The 24,309-nt window shown below is 44.8% G+C and overlaps 1 protein-coding gene across 2 annotated transcripts in view; it reads left to right on the top strand.

Annotated features, from left to right (window-relative positions):
• LOC126284399 (proline dehydrogenase 1, mitochondrial-like) overlaps window positions 1-24,309 on the top strand; it is a 272,669-nt gene that overhangs the window by 142,868 nt on the left and 105,492 nt on the right. For both annotated transcript variants that reach the window (XM_049983302.1, XM_049983301.1), the window contains exon 2: window positions 17,984-18,192. In XM_049983302.1, the coding sequence (XP_049839259.1) occupies window positions 17,984-18,192 (209 nt within the window). The remainder of the gene's footprint in view (window positions 1-17,983; window positions 18,193-24,309) is intronic.

Genomic DNA, 24,309 nt, shown 5'->3' with positions numbered 1-24,309 from the left:
GTAGATGGTGACTTTCCTGTATTTAATATGGCTTTTAAGTTTCCATAACTTCAACCAATAGGTGAGTCTTAAGTCCTTTACATGATCCATATTTCAATAACTCCTTACCGGTTTTCCGCTAGTGCTTTGCTCGTTGTACGGAACATCCGTGACTGATCTTTTTATTAAATTTACTTCTCGTCAAAAATGTTGCAGTCGACTATTGACTCCTTTTGAGATGAGTCATACTGAGAGTAACTGAATGGAAAAGTTCTTTACGTCCATCAAATTCCGACAGGATAGTAGTTTTGGAAGGGTTTTAAAATACAGTTCCATGACAAGAAATCTGTTTCTATTTAAGTACGCAAGTTCAGTTGGTTTTTTCTAGTGTCTAAAGAATTAGTGTTGCTAGTAAAAAGGAACGGTGGAAAGAAGTAGAACGCGGTGTAAAAGCGATTCGAACGTATGTAACGCTTCCTTAATTACGAGGGTCGCTCCAAAAGAAATTCACACTATTTTTTAAAAATCCATCTTTTATTCTACATGTTTAAGTTTTACCGTGTGTAGATATATCCTTTAGGAACAATATTTTCATTCCTCCACGTAATTTACATCCCTCTCAACTGCCTTAAGCCATCTTGGAACCAGCGCCTGTATACCCGCACGGTAAAATTCTGGACCAACCTGTTGGAGCCTCTGTTTGGCAGCGTGCACAAGGGAGTCATCATCTTCAAACCGTGTTCCACGAGGAGAGTCTTTCAGTTTTCCAAACAGATGATAGTCACATGGAACCAGGTCAGGACTGTAAGGCGGGTGTTCCAGTGTTGCAGAGAGGACCGTTGCTTGGCTGTTAGGGCATGACTGTACCGCCTTAGTACAGCTAGGCAACCGGCATGTGAGGTCGCAGTATCCAGTGGACGTGTTTTATCGAGGCAAACGGTATGTAGAAAGCTTCGTTAGAGTTGTCTTCATTGTCGGAGACCTGCTGTATGTCTACTTCTGACGCGTCTTCACAAACGGGAACGTCTAGAATAGTCATTAACCTGGACGGTCCAATATTGAGTCAGTGGTCTTTCCACAGATGAGTCCTTGTTGGGTCTGGAGAGTGAATCTCGACGGATTCGCATCTGGAGGGAACTTGGAACATACTTTCGGGACCCAAACATTGTGGAAAGAGGCCGATATCGAGGAGGATCCCTAATGATGTGGACAGGGATTATGTTGACCACTCAAACACCTCGTCATGAAGTCGTACGGTTAAATCGGCAAGGTTTAACTGCTATCAGGTATCGTGACGAGATCTTTGGCTCTCATGTGCGGTTGTTGCGAGGAGCTGAGTGTTCAAACGTCATATTGCTCGAGGGTAATGCACGACCACTAAGACCAGATGTGGTTGATGATTTCTTGGAAACGGCAGATACAAGTGGCGTGGCCTGCTTGCTCTCTCGACTTGAATCCCATAGAGTACATCTGGGATGCACTAGGGAGACGGGCTGCATCACGTCAGCATCCACCAACAAGTCTCCAAAACTTGCGACCAGCTCCACCGGAATAATTGACGTTATTGCCGCAACAGAAGATTGATGAAATCATTCACAGCATGCCCCTTCGTTGTCAAGCTTATATTGCTGCCGGAGTTGGTCACGCTCCGTACTGAACGCCTTAACCAGTTGTCGGAGTGTGTGTGTGTGTGTGTGTGTGTGTGTGTGTGTGTGTGTGTGTAAATCCGTTAAGTTGAAAAAAGAGTTTTTTTTGTCTAGCCTCCTGCATGTTTCCGTCCGGTTTCTGTGTTTCGGGTTCTGTGTTCCGGATTCTGTGTTCTTCACATTGTGTCTACTATTACTTGTTTGTGCCGTTTTGTGTTAAAATAAACGTAATCGTCAGACTTTGTTGCTTTAATTTTGGACACGAGTGTATTTTCTCTGGAACACTTGTGCCTTAACCAGCATCTTAATCTGTGGCCAGGCCTACCACAGATCGCCACGCAATGGAGCGGGCGAGGATCCGACTATCACGTTGTGCCACAGGACTCGGAAGTCAGGCAGCTTGTCGGCTACTCGTGGTGTCGCCGTCCTCCGACCACTTACTGCAACTAGGAGCTCACGACAGCCGCTCGAGGTGCTGGGTCACAGTCGCCGCACCAGGCCACAGCGATGTGCTCTTTGTGAAGCAGCTTACGGCGTTGGGTTTCTCCCCGTCTGCGGCTCCTATCGTAGCTAGTCATTCCGCATCTCCTCTCCACCCCGCTTACACAGGGTGAGGAAAAATTCGCACACTCGGACTTCGCAGCGCGGTTCCTCACATGCTGGCAATACAAACCTGTCTCTCACAAAATTTCGTCTTGCGCACATTTTGGGCAATAAATGGATGTCAACCTGTCAAGACTGTATTCTCGTGTACGGTAACTGTCAGCAAACCGAGTAGTGCTGTGCAATTGGTGCACTGGATAGCGTTTTGGGTTAACATGCTGGAAGTTGTGGGCTCGAGTCTGGGTTGTGGATTATTTTTTGGTCTGCGTGGTACGGTCTCTGGTTTGTTAATCGTAATGCAGCGAATGCAGTGGGTCTTCTACAAAACATCTGCAGTTAAGTGCCGGCCGGAGTGGCCGAGCGGTTCTAGGCGCTTTAGTCTGGAACCGCGTGACCGATACGGTTGCAGGTTCGAATCCTGTCTCGGGGATGGATGTGTGTGATGTCCTTAGGTTGGTTAGGTTTAAGTAGCTCTAAGTTTTAGGGGACTGATGACCTAAGATGTCATGCTCAGAGCCATTTGAACCATTTCTTTTGCAGTTACGTACTACGAACACAGAAATGGAAGTACAATCGTTTTCATTGGTCAGCTTTTAAAGAAGCCTTTTGCATATCGTGGGCGCGAATTGTTTCGCGCCACTTCATCTACTAGATACCAAACCTGTTTGGTGTGTACCCTTCCCCAATGGTCCCATAGATCCATAAGAACTATTACTCTTGTCACGTTTAGGGTCGTTACAATCCGATATGGCCGGACGCCACCACTAGGGCTAGCAACGTGCTTTGCAAATAATTTCCATGGGAGCAGTGGGGAAGAGTACACCGAAAACATGTTTAGAATCTAGTAGATGGAGTGGTGCGAAGCTATTCGCGTCCACGACATGCAAAGGTTTCTTTACATTGAGACCAATGAAAACTGTTGTACTTCCATTTGTGCGTCCTTAATACGTAACTGCAAATGGTTTGTAGAAGACCCACTGTAATAGCTCTATGACGATTAAGACGTCAGACACCCTACGATGAAGACTACTTTTAGCAAATAACAAAAAAAAAAAAAAAATCCACTACCCAGAATCGGAACCCTCGACCTTCTATATGCTAAGCTGAAACGAAATCCACTGCACCAGTTACACTGCACTACTCGATTTGCTGACAGCGGTAGTTACAGTATTACCAAGTTACCAATCTTTAACGTCCATTTACTGCCCAAAATAAGCGCAGGACGAAACTTTGTGAGAGAATTTTTGTATTGCCAGTATGTGAGGAATCGCGCTACGAAATCAGAGTGCGCGAAATTTTCTTCGCTCTGTATACAGGGTGTTACAAAAAGGTAAGGCCAAACATTCAGGAAACATTCCTCACACACAAATAAAGAAAAGATGTTATGTGGACATGTGTCTATGTTACAGCTCATTTTAGTTTCGTTCTTCCACCTACCCTCAATGGAGCACGTTATCATGATTTCATTCGGGATACTCTACCTGTGCTGCTAGAACATGTGCCTTTACAAGTACGACACAACATGTGGTTAATGCACGATGGAGCTCCTGCACATTTCAGTCGAAGTGTTCGTACACTTCTCGACAACAGATTCGGTGACCGATGGATTGGTAGAGGCGGACCAATTACATGGTCTACACGCTGTCCTGACCTCAACGCTCTTGACTTTCATTTATGGGGGCATTTGAAAGCTCTTGTCTACGCAACCCCGGTACCAAATGCAGAGACTCTTCGCGTTCGTATTGTGGACGGCTGTGATACAATACGCCATTCTCCAGGGCTGCATCAGCGCATCAGGGATTCCATGCGACGGAGGGTGGATGCATATATCCTCGCTAACGGAGGACATTTTGTACATTTCCTGTAACAAAGTGTTTCAAGTCACGCCGGTACGTTCTGTTGCTGTGTGTTTCCATTCCATGATTAATGTGATTTGAAGAGAAGTAATAAAATTGGCTCTAACATGGAAAGTAAGCGTTTCCGGACACATGTCAACATAACATATTTTCTTTCTTTGTGTGTGAGGAACGTTTCTTGAAAGTTTGGCCGTACCTTTTTGTATCACCCTGTAAAGGGCCCCGTCTTCCTCACGACGCCGTGTATCTGGAAGACCACCAGACGCCAGTCACTCTCGCGGTGGGCAGGGTTTTCGGTTCAGCAGCAGTGTGTGGTCTGCAGTTGCCGGCGAAGGCTGCTGCTATCCGAAATCTCGATGAGCACGACCTCCCTTGCTGTGTAGCAACTTATTAGCGCTGATAACAATGTTCGGCGTGCTTCTTCGTGACAAACACATCCCGTCTGAGGGCCGGCATAAAGGAACATCTTGGTAGAGCCCTACTTAAGACAAACGTTGGTGCAACGGCATGGCTCAATATTTGTCAGAGTGAAAAGAGGGCCAGACTGGGACGCGGCGCCGGCGCGTCGAGTACTGCAGTGGCGCCGCGCTGCTGCCGGCCGGTTCATTGATCTGGCGTGAAGGCTGCAGAGCGGAGCCTAGTCCAGTCCAGTCCAGCCTAGCCTAGCGCTGCGTAGCCGGTGTATCAGGCGGGGGGCGTGGCTGGCCGGCCGCCAGGCCCGGCATTGGCGCTGCGTGCTCTGCTGCCCAGCAATGCTGCTCTGCTCTCCCAGCCGAGGAAGCAAAGCCAAGCCAAGCAAAGCAACCCAAAGCCTGCTTTACACGACCGTCTCTGTAGAGACAAGAGTGCCTACTGCAACGCCCCTGGCGTTCTATTCCTGTACTCAGTCTCGACTGTCTAGAATTGTCTTTCTCGTGTACACTTAATCGCTAAAATTGCGTGTATTGTCAGAGGTGTCTGCTGTGCAGTCTGTTCAAAGTTATGAGGGATCGTACTCTGTACGAAAAAATCGAAAACACAGTAATAAAATGTAGGAACAAGCAACGATGGTAAAGTTATTAACGACCAAAGCAGAAGTCATATCGCAGCTACTTGTCAGACGTCGCATGGTAAATTCTCTACACTCCTAAGGACTGAAGGAATAGGTAAAGTGTCATCCAGGCATTTCAGCACATATACATTTATTTGATGGAGAAAATAAATGCTTGCAAACACATCAAACAATATCTAGAACTTAGTAAATACCGCCCTTTTATTTTACACTTTGTATCTTTTGCCAAATAACGTCGAAAACTGTCCTCGTCAAATAATTCTGAGTTACTCTTGAAATAATAGCCATTAAAACACGTTTTCTAGTTTACGGCCTCATTTATTTACACAGTAGCCTTTTTCACTGTGAAACGTAAAGAAGCTTTTGCTTTGAGATATTTCGTGTCGTTGGCAGGAGAAAACCAGAGGACAAAATAGCAGGATTTTATGCAACTTTTCAACGTGTTACGAAAAAAAAAAGCAAACACGATAATATTTATTTATTGCCAAATTATAGACCTGTTACCTGATGTTTAAAACAGGTCGTACATCTTACAATTTTAGTTTTTCATCTTTTTACAGTTCTCATTTCTTTTTTTTTATCTACGACATTTACAAAGAATGATACTTTTCAAAATAACAATAATTTAAGGTTCAAATTTAAATAAAATGTTGTTGTTTTTTTAAGAAGAATATCAAAAGATGATAGGATAGAGGAGACAGGGAAGCGGAAAATTAATTTCTAGAATAGGAATGATCTCGGCCGGCATGCGCTACGTTCGGCTGCTATCAGACGCCGCCAGTCCCCCGTTGCTGCGCAACATACACGGGGATTCAAAATTCTGCACTCGCCACAATCTATAGCTCATTGACGTCATACACACACTGGCGTCGTGTTGACTGCTGGTTTACATGTATGTACCAAAGGGGCGCACGCTTGGAGTAGTTGATTTCGACCTTACTTTTCTATTTATCCTTATTTGTTTATTTACGGTAGACCTGCGATGCTAGACCGGACTAGGCTCCGCTCTGCAGCTTTCTTCTTGTGGACTTCTTTCTACTCGTCTTTCATTCATTCCCAGAAAGCTAAGGGCGGGCTCTTGTAGAACTTGGTTCTTTTGACAATACAGAAGTAATTATTTCCTCTCTTTATCCTCCTTCTTGCGGCTCATCGTCACCGTCAGGGATTCACGACATTATTTTGAAATCAAATCTCTATTACGAATTGAATGATAACGATTATTAGATATCCAATCATACAAGTTGCTGCTGAAACTGGACATGTTAATTGAAAGATCTTCGTCTCTCTTTCTGTTCAACATCGAAACTTATATTATTTAATGTCAGTCTCTCAGATTACGTACGTAGGTGTGTTTGGAACGTAGCTTTGAGAAGGCAGAACTTTGGGTCCAACGACTACACATAGCTATGCAGAAAACATGTTTCGTCACTCTGTTTCGACACTTAGGTCTACAGTAGCGACAGGAAACTGAAGCCAGATGATGTGCCATGAAATCTTTTTTCCTTCGCTCTTACCACCTAAAGAGAAGAAAAGAACAGTAAATGCTTCCTGGCAAACTCACATGTTATATTCTAATCATGCGAAATCTACCTAAAAGATTGGTAGTGCAACAGAAACAGGTATTCTCTGAAGAGCTGGAAGCATGCCACTTGTAAAAAGAAAGAACAATGTTTCACACAGCTGGCCAAACGTCAGAACGATAACCGTGGCATTAATATTCGAAATTTCGAAAAAAAAATATTTTAGCTATGCTCCTACTTGCGTAATAGTGAATCAAAGAGTCATAGAGTTGTTAAGAACAATGCTTCATTTCAATCATCATTTAGAAAAACTCCGCATGGCGCAGTACGCTATGACAGAAACTGGGCTTTTTGCCCCTGCGTCACGTAGACTCAGATGCTGGTTTCAGGTACAGGGGCGTGTGCGTCCGTATATATCTGTGGGCCCAGCACTGCGCGAGGCACGGACAGATGGGTCTGTGGTCAGGGTACCGTGCGGCCATTCTAGCAGACCGAGTAGAAAAGGAATTAGTTTCGTCCTCACGTGACGGTTTCGGAAGTTTTTGCTGAGTTTTCTTTGTTCTTAACTGAGAACTTTTCGGCTTGATTTTAAGGAGATGAGTTTCCCTCTGGCATACAACTAAGTGCTTATATTGACAGTGTTTGTCAGGTTTGATGGTTCACTGAGTACAGGACTAATAACTTAATGGTTTATGTTTCAGTCGTGCATCCGTGTTGCTGTCTTTTTCACTTATTGCTTGTTTCGCATATAGCAAAGATTTGTGAACGTGAACAATTCTCAGTTGAAGCGCGATACTGAGTTCCTGTTAAACTGGATAAGCCAGTGCTAAGGTTAGGTCAGTATCCCATGGGATTGCTGTTTGGTATGGGTCTAACCAACACAGACTCAAAGGAAGGCCTCGGCGCTTGTTGGTGACGTCACCTCAGCAAGGCTCGGCGAACGCCAGGTCTGTTGTAGGCAGAAACGCCTGGGCGTGCTTATCACTATAAATCTCTTAGTTTTGGACAAAATGTTTGGTATTGTTTTGGATTCAACAGTTTTATTTAGTTGAAAGATTTTCTTACTATCGTAAAGCTGCAAATGAAGATCATAGTTCTGTATTACTGAATCCTGTCGAAACAAACGTAGATCAATATGAGAAGATGATTTGCCCCATTGCAAGCTTCGGAAATTTTACATTCAAGTAACTATATTTACTTGATCCATTTTGTTATCGAAACTTACCCCAACCCCCTTACAATGAACTCGTTTCATTTATTTATTTGTTCCCGGGTTCGATTCCCGGCGGGGTCAGGGATTTTCTCTGCCTCGTGATGACTGCGTGTTGTGTGCTGTCCTTAGGTTAGTTTGGTTTAAGTAGTTTTAAGTTCTAGGGGACTGATGACCATATCTACATCTACATCCATACTCCGCAAGCCACCTGACGGTGTGTGGCGGAGGGTACCCTGAGTACCTCTATCGGTTCTCCCTTCTATTCCAGTCTCGTATTGTACGTGCAAAGGAGGATTGTCGGTATGCTTCTGTGTGGGCTCTAATCTCTCTGATTTTATCCTCATGGTGTCTTCGCAAGATATACGTAGGAGGGAGCAATATACTGCTTGACTCATCGGTGAAGGTATGTTCTCGGAGCTTTAACAAAAGCCCGTACCGAGCTACTGAGCGTCTCTCCTGCAGAGTCTTCCACTGGAGTTTATCTGTCATCTCCGTAACACTTTCGCAATTACTAATCCTGTAACGAAGCGCGCTGCTCTCCGTTGGATCTTCTCTATCTCTTCTATCAACCCTACCTGGTGCGGATCCCACACTGCTGAGCAGTATTCAAGCATTAGGCGAACAAGCGTACTGTAACCTACTTCCTTTGTTGTCGGATTGCATTTCCTTAGGATTCTTCCAATGAATCTCAGTCTGGCATCTGCTTTACCGACGATCAACTTTATATGATCATTCCATTTTAAATCACTCCCAATGCGTACTCCCAGATAAGATGTTAAGTCCCATAGTGCTCAGAGCCATTTATTTATTTATTTTCGTTTCATATCGTCACTGGAAATGTGAACTAATTTACATGTGTAAATGTCCAACTGTTGCCAGTTATTAGATTACAGTCGTTTCCAACGAAAGGAATTCTAAAAACAAAATAGCTTCATACATCGAAAATGCTGCTGAGCTTTAACATGCACATTAGAAAAGATAAATATTCCCCTGTTGCAACTGAAAGGATAAACTTTATTAGATAAAAAAAAATTATTTGATAAAACAAGTATCTCTCTTTTGCCTCTTCTTCTGTCCTCCATCCCCTCCCCCAGCGTGTACAATCGCAAGATATTTCATTAACATTCAGTGCTCCTCACCCGATAGTTAACCAAGATACCTAAAGATACAAACGTAACTTCCTCAGATTTACAAATAAGGTAAAGAAACACGAATTCTGTTGCTGCTGGACCATGAAATTGTTTTTGTATGTCAATCCTTAAAACAGGTGGAAATTTGAGTTCAGGAGTACACTATTTGTTAAGAAGTGTAATGAATTGCACAATTAATTGATTGCAGAAATCTCTGAGAACAACGTGTGTTGGTCAACTACCGCCAACAGCTTCACATTTTCCTGTGTCCGAGAGGGAGACACCACCATTATGAGTATGCCTGCAACAGACCTGGCGTTCGCCGTGCCTAGCTGGACGTGACGTCACGAACAAGCGCCGAGGCCTTCCTTTGAGTAGGTGTTGGTTTAAAACACTCGAAAGTGTTGTAAGTTGGGACACACGAGTGTTTTACAGGCAAACTGCTTTGTGGACATCCCCGGTAGAGGCAGCGCGAGGTGAGTGCGGGCAGAGAGACGTGTGCCGCGGTGTCGGTGAGTCAGCAGCAGCAGCACGCCGGAACGGCCAGGGCGCGACGCCGTGTGGCGGCGGTTGGCGGCTGCCGCTGGGCGGACGCCCGGCTTGCGTCACGCTGTGGCGTTGGCTCTAGGCCTCAAGGTCGGCGAGCCCCCGGCTCTCCACATCCCGCCGCTGCGCGCTCCCGTGGCGAGCCCCTGCGGTGCCACGTTACTGCCGTAGCGCAGGACGCGCGCGTCGCGGGTCCCCGACCGTCTCGCACACGAATTATCATTGCAGTTCCCTTCCCTGTGTCGATACAGGCGAGACGTAGCTGTCTCCAGTTGTGCTGGGCTGCTGCACTGTGCAGTGTGTCCTGGAAGATTGGGGAATACTGAGAGATGCGACAGGAACGGTCATCCGAATGAAAGATCACCAGTAAACACGTTGTTGTTGTTGTTGTGGTGGTCTTCAGTCCTCAGACTAGTTTGATGCAGCTCTTCATGCTGTTCTATCCTGTGCAAGCTTCATCTCCCAGTACCTACTGCAGCCTAAATCCTTCTGAATCTGCTTAGTGTAGTCATCTCTTGGCCTCCCTCTACGATTTTTACCCTCCACGCTGCCCTCCAATCCTAAATTTGTGATCCCTTGATGTCTCAGAACATGTCCTACCAACCGATCCCTTCTTCTAGTCAAGTTGTGCGACAACTCCTCTTCTCCCCAATTCTATTCAGAACCTCCTCATTAGTTATCTGATCTACCCATCTAATCTTCAGCATTCTTCTGTAGCACCACATTCCAAAAGCTTCTACTCTCTTCTTGTCCAAACTATTTATCGTCCATGTTTCACTCCCATACATGGCTACACTGCATACAAATACTTTCAGAAACTGCTTCCTGACGCTTAAATCTAGGCTCCACGTTAACATATTTCTTTTCTTCAGAAACGTTTTCCTTGCCATTGCTAGTCTACATTTTATATCCTCTCTACTTCGACCATCATTAGTTTTTTGCTCCCCAAATAGCAAAACTCCTTTACTACTTTAAGTGTCTCATTTCCTAATCTAATTCCCTCAACATCACCCGATTTAATTCGACTACATTCCATTATCCTCTTATTGCTTTTGTTGATGTTCATCTTATATCCGCCTTTCAAGACACTGCCCATTCCGTTCAACTGCTCTTCCAAGTCCTTTGCTGTCTCTGACAGAATTACAATGTCATCCGCGAACCTCAAATTTTTTATTTCTTCTCCGAACTTTTCTTTTGTTTTCTTTACTGCTTGCTCAATATACAGATTGAATAACATCGGGGTGAGGCTACAACTGTCTCACTCCCTTCCCAACCACTGCTTCCCTTTCGTGTCCCTCGACTCTTATAACTGTCATCTGGTTTTTATACAAATTGTAAATAGCCTTTCGCTCTCTGTATTTTACCCATGCCACCTTCAGAAATTGGAAGAGAGTATTCCAGTCAACATTGTCAAAAGCTTTCTCTAAATCTACAAATCCTAGAAACGTAGGTTTGCCTTTCCTTAATCTAGCTTCTAAGACAAGTCGTAAGGTCAGTACTGCCTCGCGTGTTTCAATATTTCTACGGAATCCAAACCGATCTTCCTCGAGGTCGGCTTCTACCAGTTTTTCCATTCGTCTGTAAAGAATTCGTGTTAGTATTTTGCAGCAGTGACTTATGAAACTGACAGTTCGGTAATTTTCACACCTGTCAAGACCTGCTTTCTTTGGGATTGGAATTATTATATTCTTCTTGAAGTCTGAGGGTATTTCGCCTGTCTCATACACCAGATGGTAGAGTTGTGTCAGGACTGGCTCTCCCAAGGCCATCAGTAGTTCCAATGGAATGTTGTCTACTCCGGGGGCCTTGTTTCGACTCAGGTCTTTCAGTGCTCTGTCAAACTCTTCACGCAGTATCGTATCTCCCATTTCATCTTCATCTACATCCTCTTCCATTTCCATAATATTGTCCTCAAGTACATCGCCCTTGTATAGACCCTCTATATACTCCTCCTACCTTTCCGCTTTCCCTTCTTTGCTTAGAACTGGGTTTCCACCTGAGCTCTTGATATTCATACAAGTGGGCATAGGCGCTAAAATTCATGCTTTAAGCGCTGTTAGCACCACTTTATCTTCAGTTCTGTGAAACAAATCTTTTCTCCTGCAAGCTTTTTTGCTTTCCATACTTCGGAAGGAGGTAGTATGCACCGAAAGAAGAAAAAATTGTCCACCAAACATACGCTCTAAAGACCATGGCTTAAGAGCTATGAGCACTTTTTCGATGGAACAGGTGTGTTGCGCAGTAGCGAAGATGAGCGAGGGCCCATAGGCCGTAAGTTACGCATTGTGGAACCCATATTTACTGCACATTTTGCTTCGAGTGATCTTCCTATCATATGACTCAATATTGGCCATTCCTCCTGAGACACCGTGTTCAACTCTACGGTCTGTTGTCTGAGACGGCACGTCTTGTGCATAAATTATCTTCGGAAAAACGATGCAATGCTGATCTATTGAAAATAATGAAGAAAATTTCGAAGATGTATACAGGTTGCATGTTCGTACTTTAAATATTTTTGAGGAATACGGCGATCAATATCTCCCCATTTTGCTGTTAAAATTGTCATCCAAGTTGCGGAAGATTCTTGAAGTTGTTAATTGCTTTGATATGACATCCAGCAATATTCAGTGACTGCACCTGGAAGCGCAGTGACTTGAAATGGTTTCTGAAGTACATATTGGTTGTTTCACAAAAGGACGAACAGCGTTTCAACCTGTAGATGCCTTTCTTTCCAGGTCAGTTAGTGATGATTAACTTCTTCATTTCTTTAACACGTTGTTCATACGTACTCTCAGCACATTGAAATATTAGAGGAGACGGGGCCACCATGAACAGTGGGGAACACTAAGCAGTTGATTATATAAAATACGTGACTGTCAGGATAACAGCAGAGTTCCGCACATGTCGCCTACAGTCTCTGTGAAAACTAGATGGCTTAATGACGCTGAAGTACTGAAGTTGTGACTCTTGTGTTACAATCTCCAGCTGCCAGTTTTGCCGCGTCTGTAGAAATGGTTGGTACTAAAGTGCTGTAGAAACCAAATATTGACCAAATAAAGCCGTTATCATGGGCAGTCTCTCTCCATAGCATATAAAATACAGAATTCTAACTTCTGTTGTGATTGAATAAATGTGATCAAATGTGCTGATGTGGTATGGGGCAGAGAAGATTTTTTTTTTATGGGCCACAGTGAGCATAAACGCAGAAAACAAAAATGTTTAAATAGAAAGAGAGAACTACTACTTTTGATCTAACAACTGCAGAAAAAGTGGAGAAAGCTGTGGACAATAAAATTCATGAAAGTTCTGGCAGCAGCAAACAATACAACGTCCCTAGTCCCTAATTGTGCAAATATAATGGTAAAAAGTTGCAGTAGTTGGAAATGTACTGATAATGGTACCAACAGGGCAGATATAACAGACATCAACAACACAAGCACTGCTCCATTTGCGAGTCTACCTGCATTTGGCAGCTGTTTAAATAGTTCAAGACACTTGGCATCACGAAGGAAATTAAATACTTTCAAAAGCAACCGCCTGTAAGACAACAGCTCAGCACAGAAGAGAAAGAGGAGGAACCTCATAGAAGCAGCAGCTTCTAGAAAGTGAAAATAGGAAGGAAAACATGGCTAAACTGCGACATCAACCAACCAATAAGCCCATTTCTAAAAGTGTGAAAGGGCGACTCCAGCCAGAGAGCGGCTCGTGAAGGCTGTGCTGCTCTTCGGAACGCTGGCGCTAAAGATAGTCCTGACAACGAAGAAGAATTACACACGGACACTGATCTCCAAGAGGAAAGGAAATTAGATTCCGCTATTTCGCAGTGATATCAGTACCATTAATAAAAACGAAAGCACTAAAATTGTGACTTATCTGTAGAGGTCATGTAAGTTGGACAGACGTTTACGCTTGCTGCCGATCAAGAACCACATGACTAACTTCACAGATGTCATTTGTAGACTACCAAAGCCTTCCACAATTGGCCGCACTGAACTAGCAATGTGATTCTTGAGTTTCTCCCGGCGTATTTGATAATCAAAATATCCACGGGTGTACAGCCGGTCTATAGTGTCCAACGGGCACAATATTTCGGCGATCAAACATGTCGCCATCATCAGGCGACATGTTTGATCGCCGAAATATTGTGCCCGTTGGACACTATAGACCGGCTGTACACCCGTGGATATTTTGAACTCTAGCAATGTTTGTATTTCATACTGACATGGATACTCCCGTTGTCCAATGATTGTATTGTTTACGAATTGAATGTATCACATAATGTGCATTACGAAAATAAATGTTTCCTGCCATGTGCGGCTTTTTTTTTCTCTATTTCTTTCTCTTCCTTCCTCCACTGTGCCTCACGCCAATGATAGGGGTAGAGTAGGGATTTTCGCTTCATTTTGCTGTCTGTTAATCTGTTTGTAAAGTTTTTATCAAAACAAAACATTCATGTAGATAATAAATGGTATGGGCTTCCCGTATGCCGTGAAGTAATCCACAGATATTATCAAATTTCGACACAAAATATTCTAAAACAGAAAATGTGCACACAGTCCGCAGTCACCCCTACTTTTATGAAACCCGCTCACCGTAGATCTGACACAGCACAACAACATTTATCTGCCGAATCTCAATGTTTGTTATGGTTGAGATATATCAATGGTTTCACAATTCCCTCTCAAATAGATAAATTTCGATAATTACAGGTAAAAAGGGCTTCAGTAATAACTCATCGTGCAAGAACAAATTAATAATCAACACTTTACAATGATTGCTTTATACGTAAATATTGTTGGCACGTATTTAAGTTACATTAATTTACAAAGTTTTGCAAGAAAACATGCGTGATGTTGAACTGACATAAGATTATTACGACATGGGACATACCTCTCTTTTCTTTTTCAGAACAATTATCAGCGGAGTGTTGACAGCTCAAAGCATCTTCTTGTGGGAAATGGCTGTCGGATGGGAATAACACGGTCCGGCATCTCAACGTCTGTAAACTGCACCATAAGATCCGCTGGCTGATGCCAAAGGTTCACGTCGAACGTGAAACAAACAATAAAAACACACAACAATTTGTAAAGCACACTTAACATGAAAAATTGTCATTTATTGAAACAAAAGGCTCAATCTACCAAATATCGTGACGGCGACATAACAGGCGTTGGCCACTACGGCCAGCGGTTTTTGTTCGGGATGTTAGCTATTTTTACTGCGCGCGTTCCTTCAGGTAAAATAGGAAACTCAGCTATATGTTGCATAATGGTGCGTACGTGTGCAGGAATGACTGGCACAGTTACTAATCACTCTTTGAAATGCGTGCCCTGTAATATCTGGCGGCTTCCTCATTGACAAAGCGTATTTGATTTCATGACTAAAGACAACTTTTTCCGCTTCCAGTGGCGCCAGCGTCTCGCATATTTTGTGTCGTTTTAACCGTTGAAATATCAGTAACAGTAATTCCGTCTGCATCGCAGAAAACATCGCTCGTAATCGCTTTAGGAGAAATCTTTCTGTTGTTATCTTGCACCCACTTCTTAGATTGCCATTTTATTTCAAGCGTGCGGTCGTAGGCGCAGGTCTCACCTGTATTTAGAAATAGGAAACAAAAACAAACACCCCCAGTTCTTCAGTGTGTCGCTGTTTTCTCTTTTGCTTTTGGTCAGCACTAAGCAAACCTTGCTCAAAGATTTGTCATTGTTACGTCTCCGCGTAAAATGTTCGGTATCCTTTAAAGATGATCCACCGCCATATTGTGCACTTCATCTGTGCTTTGGAACAGAGACGTCAACAAAAGATGCAGGTTCACATTCCACTGTAGCCGCTGACTGGTTAACAGTTGAACGTGAAGAAGCCGGTGCTTAGCAAAACTCCACACAGTTTCTGTGAATCTTTCGTAAAAAAAAAGAAAAAATTGAAACAACGAGTTCTACGACTGCACTGTATTCCTTTTTATCCATTTGAAACTAATATACAAAAAATAACCTGTTTGAACTGGCATATAAACAAAACTGGCCTGCAGGTAAAGTTAATATTTGCAAAACGCCCAAAGGAATTCGTTGATGTTGACGCCATATCTCTACCTGCACGTTGGTGACTTAACAGATTGCGTCTGGTAAACCTGCCCCTTCGCTAAATGGATTTCGCCTCTTCTCTGCCTGCGTCGCCATTATTACTACACTGAATTAGACAAAAAAATCGTCTGACGCCACTTGCACAGCTTAAAGTTCTTCGCTGCGATTATTGTGACTCTTTAAAGCTTAAATGTGTGTCCAAACGTGCAGTTTACGTAACTGTTTGTCGCGTAACCCTGTCCAGTGTTGAGCTTCGCAGACCGCTCTGGGGAAACCCAGCGCGAGAGCGTGCACTACAGTTACAGTAGATCTCTCTCTCTCTCTCTCTCTCTCTCTCTCTCTCTCTCGTGCACGCCCCTCATCGCGTGCCGCCACTGCTCTGCAAGTGGACAGCTATTCCTGTCCGCGTCACGGCCTACTTGTTGATGCCACACAGCAGTGCAACGGCTGTGTCAGCAGACATTAACTTGCACGAATTTTTTGCCCTTGCTCTTCAGCGCTCCCGACACTCACAGATTCCTCAAGGGAGCAAACTTGGTACTCTAAGTTTGAAATAAGGCCGGAGAAGTGCTCACGAATGAAAGACAATGTGGACACCGAAATGGAGAGTATTAAACCCATATCTTGACTTTCATTGAGGACTCTACGGTTCCGCGCCGACGTTTATTAAATAAAATCTGTGGTTTTAGAATATCGGAAGTGACACGTCACTTGCTCGAACCCTTTCTGGCAATCAAAACCTATAGGCGGACTCAAATTAGATGGCGTCTCACTTTTGTAAGAAGTTGTGACGTTGTCGATACAAGAACTGTCTGCAGGCAGACATTTCGGCGGTAATCGCGTTAGTCTGTTCTCCTTCAACATTTAGGTAAAGTCTTCGAACTTTACTTATTGTATAGATGCATGTGATAGGTGAGACTGGATTTTTCAAGTAGTCTTTTTGCAGAAGATAGATTTTTAGAAAGATTAAGCAGTTGTCAGTGTTTTAAAAAACACTTAGGGGTGGTCAATGAACACTTTAAGTACGACACTGTTGCCTTTATTAATTTGGAAACATAATGGGCGTGTTAGCTTGAGGAATTACGCAGCAGTGTAGACAAATGCTTGTACTTCGAAAAGTAGATTCTGTACATGTAGTGATCAATAGGATGCGTGAGAAATACTAATGATGCTTATTAGTTTACCACAAAACGAAAAAGTTACCTGACTGTGCAATCGTAGGACATATATACACTGAAGAGCCAAAGTAACTGGTATAGGTGCGTAATATTGTGTAGGATCCCGGCGAACATGCAGAAGTGCCGCAACACGATGCAGCGTGGACTCGACTAATGCCTGCAGGGAACTGACCCCATGATTCCTGCAGGGCTGTCCATACCAGGGGGTGGAGGTCTTTTCCGAACAACACGTAGAAAGGCATCCCAGATATGCTAAATAATGTTAATGTCTGGGGAGTTTGGTGGCCAGCGGAAGTGCTTAAACGTAGAAGAGTTTTCGTAGACGTGTGTAGAGTACCATTCGCCTGTTGGAATTGCCAAAGCCCGTCGGAATGCACATTGGATGCAGATGATCAAACAAGACGCTCACGTGCGTGACACCTCTCAGAGACGTATCAGGGGCATATCACTCCAACTGCATACGCCCCAAACCGTTACAGCGCTCCCACTAGCTCGAACAGTACCCTGGTGACGTGCAGGGTTCACGTATTCATGAGGTTGTCTCCACGTCCATCCGCACGATACAATTTGAAACGAAACGCGTTCGACTAGGCAACAAGTTTCCAGCCATCAACTGTCCAGTGTCGGTGTTGACGGGCCCAGGTGAGGCGTAAAGCTTTGTGTCATGCTGTCATCAAGGGTACACGAGTGGGCCTTCGGCTCCCAAAGACAATATCGATGATGTTTCGTTGAATGGTTCGCACTCCGACACTTGTTGATGGCCGAGCGCCGTATTCTGCCTGTATTTGAATAGTCATGCCTGTACCAGTTACTTTGGGGCTTCAGTGTACATTGGAAGCTCAACGTAAACGCTCCTGATCAGTAAATACACGTACCCATTGGCTATTTCATTCTTTTTAATCTCATCTTTCAAATCATGCAACCTAAGTCTCGCTGCAAGAATTGTTCCTCCTTTTCACAGATTTCTCGCCCCCACCCCCTCCCCTCCCTCCCTCACACTCTCTCTCTCTCTCTCTCTCTCTCTCTCTCTCTCTCTCTCTCTCTGTGTGTGTGTGTGTGTGTGTGTGTGTGTGTGTGTGTGTGTGTGTGTGTGTGTGTGTGTGTACAGAGTTGTCGCTTTAGTGAGGCGCCACATGGGCTGCCCCTGGACTCACAGTGCCGTGTGTGTGTGTGTGTTGCAGCTAATGAAGATCGCGAAGAGCGTTCTGGGCGAGCGCCTGTTCCGCGCGCTCATGAAGGGCACCTTCTACGGCCACTTTGTCGCCGGCGAGGACCAGATCCGCATCCGGCCCACGCTGGAGCGGCTGCGCTCCTTCGGCGTCAAGCCCATCCTGGACTACTCGGTCGAGGAGGACATCAGCCAGGAGGAGGCCGAGCGCCGCGAAGTCGAGTGAGTAGTCCGTAGCAGCGTCCGCTGTTGCCGATCTGTACACACAGTAGCAGTAGCATGGGAAGCGCTGCTGCAGCAGCAGCAGCAGCAGCCGCAGCCGCAGCCGCAGCCGCTGCCCACCCGTCTACACTATTCCACGGGGTTACATAAGGCTGACAAATTCACAGTAGGTTTAACAGCGTTCAGGCGTGTAATCGGGACACTTTCTTTAATTTTTTTTTCAGTTTCAAAGTCAACTAATACATTAGAAATCGTCGCTGAAGCCCCGGATTGCGAAAAAATGGTCCCGTTTGATTACAAAATAACATTTGCTGCTATAGTCAGAGAGACGTTTCGGAAAATGATTCCCTTATCAAGTTGGTTTTTCGTGTATTTTGGCACGTAAACGTGATGTTTGCGCATTGCGAACTGTCGCATTATCTGGTGCCTTGGCGGACAACTTTCAGTTAGTTATATTACTTCTATATAGAGTACTGAATGTAGAAATAACTTTTACTCGCGGATTTCTTGTTGTGCTCTTACGCAGAAACTCGCGCGTGTTACTTCTTACAACATGTATTACAACAGTCTCTGTTGCCACACTCGAAAACGAGTTGTGAGAAGTCAAAATCATCGAAACAGAACGTAATTCAAAGCTATAAAATAAATAACTGTACAACAGTACGCTTATGACGACATACCATGGCATCTAACACTTTACTAAAGCCATTATGCATCATGCGACGTATGGTAAACTATTGACCACAGTACATGTTCAGAACAGAAACGTCCAGTAACAGTCACCAACATATTTTACATATTGTAGAGGTAGAGTACTACAAATTGCGTAGACTATGTGTATAATACTTTAGACACACGGGTATTTTTCGCATATAATCTGCATCTACGTGATTACTCTGCTATTCACAACAAAGTGCCTGGCACAGGGTTCAATGAACCACCTTCAAGCTGTCTGTCTACCGTTCCACTCTCGAACGGCACGCAGGAGAAACGAACACTTAATTTTTTCTGTGCGAGCCCTGATTTCTCTTATTTTATCGTGATGATCACTTCTCCCTATGCAGGTTGGTGCCACCAATGTTTTCGCAATCGGAGGAGAAAACTGCTGATTGAAATTTCATGAGAAGATCCCGTCGCAACGAAAAACTCCTTTGTTTTAATGATCGCCACTCCAATTCACGTATCATGTCCGTGACACTATCTCCCACAATTTCGCGGTAATACAAAACGAGCTACCCTTCTTTGTACTTTTTCGATGTCATCCGTCAGTCCCACCTGATGCGGATCCCACACCGCACAGCAACACTCCAGGATGGGGCGGACAAGCGTGGTGTAAGCAGTTGAGTCCATTTATGCTAGTGTCAAGATTCTTCTCCCCCTCTTTCAAGATCGTTGCGAACAACCTATTTGGCCACGGGGGACGAGGGGGTGAGGGGGAAGTTTCACGTATTTTGGAAACCGTAGCCAAAACCTTCATCCGACATTTTCTGACATATGTAACCCTCCTCAGCTGTTGTCCCTTCAATCCGTGCTAGTATTGTACGCTTAAAGCGAGCTCTTTGTGGTATTTTGTCGTAAACTTCATTAACAGGTTTAAGACTCACGTTTGTGGCGGAACCTTGGCGGTCCTTTAAAGCGAGTGAGCGTCTGTTCGCTTACCCGATTACGCCTCTTTTTGTAGTTAATCAATTTAAAGAAACCAAGCAAAATCCAAGCCTGGTTGCTTGAATTCGATTAAGGGGAACGCCGGGTTCTTCCTCCTGAGAATGACTCCGGTTAGTTTTGCCCTCTACGTCGAAGGGGTGTTTAACGGTCCCTGTGTTCTGCAGCAGTGGTTCCCTACGCGACGCGTCGAAACAATTTTGCAGAACACTGTCACTTAAGGAGCCAATCAGTGCGTTTACAACGGCTCCGAAAACCGGTCTTTCCGCGATACCACTTGGAGTTGCTTGGTTTTGGAAAAGCTGCGGCATACATTCCGGAAATGTGAATGTATCTGCCGATTTTGAGCAACCATTACAGATTTTAGCTGCTTGAAAACGTTCTGTCGCGTTTCAGTTGTCAGGTTGATTCCTGCTTGTTAAAATGGGTTCATGCAGACGAAATGATTGCGCCTGGACTGAAGGAAAAGAAGTAATATTGGGCTCACGATAAGCAGTTATTCATGTGTCATTTAATCAAAGAGTAGAACATTTCATCATTATTATACATAATGATGAAATGTGCTGCTTTTCAATTAAATGACGTAAACGGATATATATATTCTCCTTACCTAGCTTATCTCTAAACAGGTATACCCAGCCTCTCTCCTCGTAACACAGTTCTCGTACACAATCAGTGACTGGAGACAAAACATTTGGTAACTCTGTGCACGGGAATAGGTGTCTGTCTTTATTTACTTAGTCGTATCTTTTGTAGCCATGCCAGATCTCCAGCCGGCCGGGGTGGCCGAGCGGTTCTAGGCGCTACAGTCTGGAAGCGCGCGACCGCTACGGTCGCAGGTTCGAATCCTACCACGGTCATGGATGTGTGTGATGTCCTTAGGTTAATTAGGTTTAAGTAGTTCTAAGTTCTCGGGGACTGATGACCCCGGATGTTAAGTCCCATAGTGCTCAGAGCCATTTGAACCAGATCTCCAGGATGCTGGTGTATTCGTAAATGTTCGAATGAAGCAACTGGTTTACTGTTACGGGTCACTTTTTATTTCAAAGCTGCGTTCCAGACACGTAAACATCCGTTATTAGGTAGCGTTATATCGATTGATATCACGTGTGTTGGGTTAGAGTTTGCAGTAAATGGTATTCTGTGGCACAGTCTTTGTAGAAGGAGAGAAAAAGCAAAACACCATTTCAGTACATAGCTCATAGTTCTGTGGAGGTCTTTCAGAGTATGAAAGAAAATATAGGAAAGTAAAAGTACTTCGAGTGGTCACCGATTCTTCGTAAACTTAACATAAAATACTCTGTGGTCACTAGAACTATTTTTAATTCATATTTCCACTGCTTTTTTTTCTAAAAAAAAGTTTGAGGGTACTCCGACATGGGATATAATGCAGCGAAAATTACTTACAACTGAAGCATTGGATACTAGCCGTCTGCTTTTAGCCATGACGTCAACAACATGTCGAACTACAAAAAAATATGGTATCGGACTCTTCAGTTGACTTGACAGCTGAAATGAAGTAGGCGATACCTAGAAGCGCACACACACACAAGAGAGAGTGGTATCGAACACTTCAGTATACATCACCTCAAATGAGGCATGAAATTTGAGCGTACGCATATCCGTTTAGCACTACCATCGCCCACTATTAGCGGGCGAAGGCACTACACGCTTGTCGAACTGGCTGCCAGAGATTGTTATCGAGAACGGCTGCCGCAGCGTCGAAATGCTTGAAACAGTCAATGACATCGATTTTCCCACCAAAAAATGCATTGGTGTCGTTCGTATTGCAATTACCAACACGAAAAGACGAAATAAAAAATGTACGTCCTTGAAATAAATCTCTGATTTTTTTACGATACAGAGAACTTGGAAGAGTGCCACTTTGACGACGAAAAAGTTTAGGGGTACGCATCCCCCAGCGTTCCCCCAGAAAAACAGAACTACATATTTCTGTTCATCCACGCATCCGAAGATCTTCACATTGCTCTGAGATTTTTTCAAAATTGTATTTTCGAAGTGTGATATGGTGTATGTAACGTAACATAGCAAAGGAGCCTTCGACCAGTGCAGGTGCTGTTAGCAGTACATTTATATTTTCGTTCATCCTTTCAGAGACCTCCACAAAAAATGAGGCATGTGCTGCAGGTTACCCCGAAGTCACAACACATGTGGTATTAATCCACACAAATCCGCGTGATGGGAGGTTCAAGCGTCTGAATCGCGTCATGGAACTACGTAAGTTGTGAATGGAAACAGTAAAAATGTTTTTCCACTCAATCTCAATGATAGTCTCGGTAAAGCCTAACAAATATGTTAATGTTCAGTCAGTGAGCAATTCACACATCTTAGCACAACGCGCGCGACCTAGTATTGTGTGACACTATAGTTTCGGGCGCACTAATTTCTATGGATGAGATTTTTAACCATCTGTTCTCGAACATCGTCCCCCCCCCCCCCCCTCGCCCCCATCTTCAATATATGTTCAGACACATCCATAAGGAAATCGGTCTTCTCTTTCTTGCTGATTATAATAATGTACTAATTGCCTTACCCTACCCACGAGGGCTCAGCTCCCACTCGTCGTCGCATCTCCCCCCCCCCCTCCCCCGTGGTCGTACCGCCCCCCCCCTCCCCCCCCCCCCAGGGGCCAAGCCTCTTTTTGTGGATACGTGCATAGCGAGCACGGGACCCCGAGCTAATGTGGCCCTCCTTCCTTTCCGGGCTGCATACCTTCCTTCTCCGCATCCTTCCTTATCCCCCATCTTCGCCCCCACTCCCCTCACATCTGGCTCTTTCCTTGCCTTTCTCCCCCTCTGGGAGTATGGTTTGTGCCTACGTCCGGAGACGGACGCTCGTAAATGTAATGCATTCTTCGTCTTCTCTGCTTGTATGTTTTCATCCTTCCTTTGTCCTTCTTTTTTCCTTACCTCTTCCCTTTACCCTTTTCTCTGCTGCGGCGTTTGAGACCTCTCTTCTTTCCTTTCCCTTTCGTTTTGTTTTTCCCTTTCTCCTTCTTCCTCCCTGTGCGTGTCTGGAGGCTGACCCACGCATTTTCGTGCGTAGCCGGTGACGGGGTAACGCGTAATTCCCGGCCCTGGGTAGACAGGTAGGACACGGAAGTACCCCTGGTAACGGCCAGGCCCAGGAAGGGGTGATTATCCGAGCTGATACCTTCCGAAAGTGCCGATTGGTCCCTCCGTCCGTTTCTCGGGAGGTGTGAACAATCACCTAAGGCGGGAGTGCCCTCAGAGAGGACCCCCCACAAGGGAGGAGCGCGCCATCGGAGACGCCGGTAATCGTGGGGGATTCTTCCGCAATGGTTTCCCCATCTTCCATCGTTGCCACAGTTCCTGGTTCTTTCTCGGTCTGACGAAGGTCACGACTTCTCCACGGTCAACCCTTTCATCATTCAGAAAGGTGTCGACGCAATTGCACGTCCTGTAAAGTCTTGTTCCAGGTTACGGAATGGCACCTTGTTGTTAGAAACAGTCAGCGCCCTCCAGGAACAAAAATAGCTGCGTACGTCACTTCTCCACACCTTCCCTGTCCGGGTTGAAGCGCACCGCGCTTTAAATTCTTCATGTGGAGTCGTTTACACACGCTCCCTCGACGGATTGTCTGAAGAGGAAATTCAGCACTACCTGTCTGACCAAGGTGTAACGGCTGTTCATAGAGTTATGAAAAGGGTTGACACGAACACCGTTCCAACCCGTACTGTCTTCTTGACATTTGACAGAGTTCAGCTCCCATAGAAAATAAAAGCGGGCTATGAGATAATTTCCGTTCGCTCCTACGTCCCAAACCCTACGCGTTGCTATCGGTGCCAGCCGTTCAATCACACCAGCCAGTCCTGTTCCAATCCTGCCAAATGTGTTACGTGTGGCAAGGATGCCCATGAGGGTGCTTGTCCACCTCCATCCCCTCGTTGCATCAACTGTATGGGTGACCATGCTGCTTCCTCTCGAGATTGCCCCATTTTTAAAGACGAAAAGGTCATTGAGGAAATCAGAGTGATGGAAAAGGTGTCTACCTTTGCTGCTCGAAAATTATTCGCAAGTCGAAAGCCCACTGTGCCTCAGACAGGAAAATACAGCACTGTCCTTGCCTCTCCTAGGCCAACAAAGGAGGTGGCCACACAGAACTTGTGATTTCACCTTTAGTAACACGGTCGTCATATTGGCCAGCGCAAAGATCGCCTGTTCAACCTCCCCACTTTCGCCTGCTGCATCTATGGCTCACCCTTCATCGGGTTCTGCTAAATCTCGATCCCAAAAGTCAGACACTCGGACTTCCAAAAAAAGAGCATACTCGTGAAGAATTTTTACACACCCCAACTTCACAACCATCGGTTCCTCCTTCATCTAAACATGGTTCCAAGAAAGCTAATAAGAAACCCAGTTCCTCTCCTCCTCCGCCACGGCGTGTCTCATCTACAGCACTACCTGGCAGTAA

Source organism: Schistocerca gregaria, chromosome 8 (assembly GCF_023897955.1).
Source record: "Schistocerca gregaria isolate iqSchGreg1 chromosome 8, iqSchGreg1.2, whole genome shotgun sequence".
NCBI classification, from domain to species: domain Eukaryota; kingdom Metazoa; phylum Arthropoda; class Insecta; order Orthoptera; family Acrididae; genus Schistocerca; species Schistocerca gregaria.
Note: the sequence above shows the minus strand (reverse complement) of the source record. Positions and strands in the feature narration are given on the sequence as shown.